The sequence below is a fragment of the Tetrao urogallus genome (genome assembly GCF_951394365.1).
Source record: "Tetrao urogallus genome assembly, chromosome: 1".
Lineage (NCBI taxonomy): Eukaryota > Metazoa > Chordata > Aves > Galliformes > Phasianidae > Tetrao > Tetrao urogallus.
The window spans coordinates 82,304,025-82,310,451 of NC_136813.1; the positions used below are offsets into that span (position 1 = coordinate 82,304,025).

A 6,427-nucleotide genomic window follows, 5' to 3' on the forward strand; every position below is an offset into this window, starting at 1 on the left:
ACTGTTTACAGTATGTGCACTCTGAACTGCATCCATAATTTGTTCCCAAAGGCACGAGAATCCTGAGAGGTCTTGCTTGCCCTTTCACCTTTCTCTTTGATTAGATATGTTCCTCTTGAATATAGTGTCTTTGATATTAGCTTTGATGTAAATTCTATTGATCTTTGTGGCATCTTCTCATTAACATACTTCTGAATATTTCAATACTGAAAACTCGCTTTCTCTCGTTCTTCTTTTGCGCAATTTCAAATAATTAATCTATGAGAACTGGCTTAGACTGTATGCCCTCCCTAGAGAACTCCTGTCTGCTATACCACCTCTTAAAGAAAAAAAAAAAAAACATATATATATATACATATACAACTAATTGAAATATTTAACCATGTGTTTGGAACTTTTTTTTATAGGCTGCGGTGTTGCTTATATTTATCTTCCAGTCAGCTACAGGATAATAGCAACAGCAAACACGTTGACAATGCAGTTCATTGTTCGGTTCTCCCATCTCACTGTGCAGGTCCCTAGAAGAGATCATTATAATTTGTTACAAAACATAAAAATACAATTCCAGCCCCTTTATTACATTCATTTTATCTCAACGTAAACTATGTTCAATTAGGAGCAATAACACAGTTGTGATTTAAAGTAGTTACTATTATTGTCATGCTGGCTCTAGTTAGACTAAATTCCTCAAAACATTTGTACTAATTTGGACATTGTTTACTACCTAAATACCAGGAAGAGATGAGAATCTCTTTTTAAAAGCTGGATTATTATACCCTGAACTTTAGAACTAACTTAGATGTTAGAAAGCACATGAAAAGCCTATATATCACCTGACTTGATAGTTCGGTGGTTGAAAAACATGTTGTAGTCATACTGCTCCTATTTTTACCAAACTTTGTTCTCCTTCACAGCATCACTGTCTCTTTACAGCAGATAGACAGACAGATATGCTTAGGACAATGCGCTCACTTTTACTGAAAACAGTGTTTTATTGCCTCTCCGATTGATCAATGGTTACCCAAGAGGGTTCATTTTTTTTCACATCTGTTCAAATAAGAAGGCATTTCTACATTTGCTTTGCAGCACCTCCAAAGCAGTCATTCCTAATGCAGACACAGATTCTGTGGTCAACAAAACACTTTTCCTGGGATTGTAAACAAGGGTTTAATTCTGGAACCTACTGCTTCTATGATCACTCTTCCAACACTTCAACCGAACTGTTACACTTGAGCAACAGGTACCATTTCTTTAGCTACAATATTTAATGTGAGGAAGCCTACCATCAGTTGTAGTATCCCAGAAGCACGAGCTTGCTGTGTGGAGACCAGCTCCGCTTCTCTGCATCACTGCACAGGTTACTGAAAGATACAGTCATAAAACCATGGCTTTCATTATTGAAGAGGTGAATCGTTCACATTTTCTGAACTCCAACTCACATTATTTTTTCATATGGCTGTCAGGAGGCATTCAACTAAGTCAACACCTACTTTGACATTCCATCACTCCCAGTATTTTCCTCAAGAACTCGGTATTTGATTCATGATTATCTTTAGTCACGTAAAGACAATGGCTTTAACAAAATGCTTGCTAATAGGATTGTCCTTTCTATCTTTTAAACTACTTAGATACAGCTTTTGTCAGGTGCACCACAGAACTGGGTTTCAAGTGCTGTCCTCACCCATACAGCAGAAGTCACACTGGACAAGAACTGCTTCCCAAAGGTAGCATTGGCTGCTCTCTGAATGTGGCAATAGGGCATTTCTAAACTGACTTGTAACTACTGTAAAAATGTTCAGTTTGAATTGAAGACTTTAAAAACAGACCAGGGTGCTAACATTTGCTTTGGTTCTTTTGTGAAGCGTTGATATAATAGCATTTTAAACATGCACTTTTCTCCATTTCTCTTCCACAGATATGCACAGAAAAATAACAGGACATGAAGTAGCTTAGAGGACTGAAAATCTTGTAAAAGTCTGTACTTCTAAAAAGCATAATTCTAATGAAATGCTTTTATTAAAAAAAAAAAAAAAGAAAGTATCTGTGTAGCACAAATGCTAAGTCATGGCCTGAACCAGTGATTGAGCACCTCGTGGAAAGGCACGGCCAACCCAGGGGAGCTCAGGTGCATGCAATGTACCTGAGTAACTGGAAGGAGTGCAGCCAGGATCCACCCCTTCCCAGACCTCATTTAAGGGTTGGCAGTGAGGATATCTTGCTGGAGATTTTTGCCATGTAAGGCCTCCCAGGGGTAAGCAGCTTCTTTCCTCTGTTTCTGTGTCCGTGTCTGCTGTGTTAGAGCTTATCCCCACTTGCTACAGCCTAGGACTTTGCTACTATGATATCACTGCTGTGCTTTCCATTATGTTACAGCATTACAACCTATTTCCTGAACTGATGCCAAAACACTGATATAATTGCTTTAGGATTGCTTAAAAGTCAGGGAAGTCTGTGTAACATGGCATCTTCTGTGTTGCTGATAGCATGCTTAGCCCAAGTAAATGTTCCATAGCTTTACCACAAGTACTATTAAACATCTCTGTAACAGAAGAGTTGAAGTATCTGCTCTGCTTTGCTTACAGTTTAACAATTGTTCTATTGAGCATAGTATTGCACTGAAACAAACTTTTCAGCAATTACTGTGACTGTAAAAGGGTAGATAGGCACTCCTACTCACCAATGTACTTATATGTTTTCCCCAGTTTTACCAAATGTGTCAGCGACTGTTCCACTATAGCTGCAGTCCACTGGTTGACTTTGTTGTGGTTGTAATCTGCTTTGCCTAAAACACTTTCTATGCACTAAAACAGAGCAGGAGAGGGGAGAAAAAAAAGTAACAGTAAATAGAGGAAGCTTCAAAATGTGTTGTATAATCTAAGAACTAGTAACTGGCTTCCTTTGAATTACTTCAGCTCAACAGGTATCAACAGCTGAATGGGAAGTAAAGTGAGCTTTCTTGGGAAATAACTTTTAAAATAACTTTTAGTTTGTATTTACCCCACTACTACACGGAGAAAAATGAGGCTCTAAGTGAAAATTTGGTATAGGAATTATTAGCCATATGCTTTAAGTGCCAAGTGAAACCACAGGATCTATTTACCAGTGGAAATACTAAAGCCCCCCCCGTCCCCTCCACCTTATTCTCAAATGACTGCCTTCTCCAGCTTGGCTTTCACGTGCTGCTGCAGTGGAAATTGTACTACTCTGATCTGGTCATCCCTTCACAGTTTCTGAGCAACACTCCAAGATCTTCAGATAGCTGGAGTCACTACAGCAGAACACAAGTCCCAGCTTAAATGATGAGGCAGATGTGAAAGCAACAGATGCTTAAGTGTTGCATCCCACAGCACTAAAATTCCTGAAAACTGCATATCCTCCCACAGCTTTAGATTGACTAATCCTTGGTTAAACTTAATGACTGAACAACAGAAAGCCTGCTCTCCAGCAGTAATTCTTACATTGCATTCTCTGTTCCTATTGAAATTCAGCATTACGTACTCGTGAAAACTGTATTATTACAGTGTAAAGGAATGTACATTTGTAATAGGCAAGTAAAACAAAGCTATGTTCAATAACGCAGACTTCATGCACATACCTCCCACTAACATGCCATGAGAGAGATTGGTGTTCCAGATCCTATAAAACCCAATTTAGTTCTGATCCCATTGTATAAACCTAGACAGTGACTCAATGGAAACAAATGCAAAACAGGACAACAGCACTCAGTGGTGCTACTGGGATTCTGGTCTTTTTCAGAGATGTATCCAATACCAGAACTGCTCGGATCTAGTTAAGCTTTAGGTCAGAGGCAGAAAGGCTTGGCTTTGCTCCCAGCCTCAGATGTAAAAATAAAGAGAATCTCTGATACTGTATCTGGCCTCCCGAGACAGGGCCAGTTATGTAAGGGTTGAACTGTTGTTCACCTGACAACTGAGGGCTTGCTGCTGTAACCTGGAGCAGCTCAAGAAGCACTATCCTGTCATGGGAGGGCAGGACCTGCACAGGCCCTCTAGGTGATGTACCCTTATAAAAACAGTATTTCCTTGTAAAAGGTGACAACATCAATATGCTGTATTCTCTTCATTAACCATGTCATCAGGCATTTTAGACTGGCGGGCTACTCATTTTCAGCTTGCTCTTTTTGTGCAAAAATTACTATATTTTTAAATGTTGACAGAATAACAAGCTCATATGGCCCAACCTCCAGCCAAAGCTACATCTCCGAATGTGATATCAAGGCTGCTCAAGGCTTTCTCCAGGCTGCCTGCTCCAGTGATTGCCTACTCTCTAGCTGGATAAAGGGAAAAAAATAAAACAACGATTTTCCTATGCAACCTGTGACCATCCTCCCTCAACATTCCAACAAGCAAATTCTATCCCTCCCTCTGTCACCTCCCCCTTAGACAGTTGAAGACAAGAAGTGAAGCTTAAAGTAGTTTCAAATGAAGGTCTGCTTTCATTTGATTTAAATAGCAGTTTATATTTTGTATAAGCTCAAATCTCTCAGGGATGGTTCATCAAAGTCTCTCTTTTCACTATACTGCAAGACAAAGTGTTTCTCTGAAGCACAAGCTGTGAACTAACACCTACCTCCTTAACTATGTTGTGGGCCTCGTCAGCATTGAAGATCATCTGTAATAAATAAACATCAGTTATTTTTTGGCACACCCGAGAAACTTTCCCTGCAGTTCTAACATACCCTATCTTCTATGCATTCTGATTCCTCAGAATTCAGCCTGGCTTCTACAGAAAACCCGGCACGTCCACCTGTGCCATCTGCTTCTCTGCACCCGTCGATTCCAAACAGATGGACAAGGGCACAGATCTCAAGGACAGTGACGTCCCTGCGAGTTTCCAATAGAAACGGGCGGCTACAGATCCGGACGCGGAGACCAAGGGGGAAAAGGCCGCTCGTTCCTTTCAGTAACGAGCCGCCGTCTCCCAGCATAGCACGGCTACGACGGCGGCTGCCGGGCGCCGCCACCGCCCGCTCAGCCCCCAAAAACGCGTCGCCCCGTTTCGAGATTCCGGGACACCGCAGAACCCCGGCCGCGCCCCCGCCCGCTGCTGGCTCGGCGCCGCGCTCACGGCCGGACGGCGCCGGCGGATCCCTACAGCGAGGCGGGGCCGGGCGGAGAGCCCCTACCTCGTCGTTGTGGGGGTGAAAGTCCTCCATGGCCACGACGCCGGTGGCGGCGGTTCCGGCAGCGGCGGCTCCTCCGAGTCCTGCGCGGCTCCGCCTCCGCGGGGCGGTGCTGCGGGACGGGAGACACCAGCATGGGGAGGCGACTGAAGGCGGGCCGGGCTGTGCGTGCTGGGCGTGCTGTGCGTGGGAGCGCTCGGGGAGCCTGGGGGCTGTTCTGCAGGGAACGGTGGCGCTTTGTTCCCTGCTGTTGGGTTAGTTCGTGTGAATTGCTGACGTACAGCTGCCGTTAGATTTTAATCGCGGTGACTTGCTTTTAATTCCACTTTATTACAAAGAAATGGCTTGGGTTTTATTTGGTGCGCTGTACGAATAGGTGTAGGTAAGTATGATCTCGCTCACGGTGATGTTGCCTGGGAAACAGGAAGGACACCTAGTGGAACAGTGCAGAACTTGAACGTGATTTTTTTTTCCTTAATATTTTACCTGTGTTTTCCTTGGTTTGGATTATTGGTTTCTTTTTATAGTATTACCTCTGTGGTACAATTCTCCTGATCTTTCTAAACCAGAACAATGATGACAGTCATAGAATCATGGAATCACAGAATGGTTTGTGTTGGAAGAGACCTCAAAGCCCACCCACCCCAACCCCTGCTGTGGGCAGGGCTGCCCCCCACCAGCTCAGGCTGCCCAGGGCCCCATCCAACCTGGCCTCGAGTGCCTCCAGGGATGGGGCACCACAGCTTCTCTGGGCAGCTGTGCCAGCGCTTTACTGCCCTCTGAAAAATTTCCCCGTAACATCTAATCTAAATCTCCCCTCCTTCAGATATGAAATGTTCCCCTTTGTCCTATCTCTGTCTTCCCATGTAAGAAGCTGACTATATTAGGTAGAGGAACAAGGCTGCCTCAGATCAGTTTTAGTGGCACATATTTAGACAGACGCATGCTTACCTTGCAAAAGCGTTGATTGGTGCTAATTGTACGCTAACTGGAAAAACTCTAGAAGAATGAAAGTACAGGGAAGCAAAGCAAAGCTCTTCTGTGTCATCTCTGAAAATAGGTTTAATGTGTAATATTTGCAAATGGATGTAGTAGGATGAGAAAAGTGAGCATGAAGACTTCAGTTTCTTTAAAAGCAAATCATTCTGAACAAGCACAAATGGATACAGTCATAGGAAAAACACATTTAAAAAAACCTCAGTATAAAGAATTCTTTGTTCTGACCTGTGCAGTGTATTCCTGGGCTTTCACACTTTGAAACCATTATAAGTAAAACAAAATATC

At 43.0% G+C, this 6,427-nt stretch overlaps 1 protein-coding gene across 2 annotated transcripts; it reads right to left on the reverse strand.

Moving 5' to 3' along the window:
- Positions 1 to 441: 441 nt before the first annotated feature.
- Positions 442 to 5,176, reverse strand: DYNLT3 (dynein light chain Tctex-type 3; the record flags this gene model as incomplete). Of its 2 annotated transcripts, none has more annotated exons than XM_079549465.1 (5): positions 442 to 518; positions 1,284 to 1,361; positions 2,678 to 2,801; positions 4,591 to 4,632; positions 5,147 to 5,176. In XM_079549465.1, the coding sequence occupies 5 exons, from the start codon at positions 5,174 to 5,176 to the stop codon at positions 442 to 444; spliced, it is 351 nt and encodes a 116-aa protein (XP_079405591.1). The 2 variants fall into 2 exon arrangements, with proteins under 2 accessions (XP_079405591.1, XP_079405590.1); XM_079549464.1 differs by having other exon boundaries at positions 5,129 to 5,176.
- Positions 5,177 to 6,427: the final 1,251 nt, after the last annotated feature.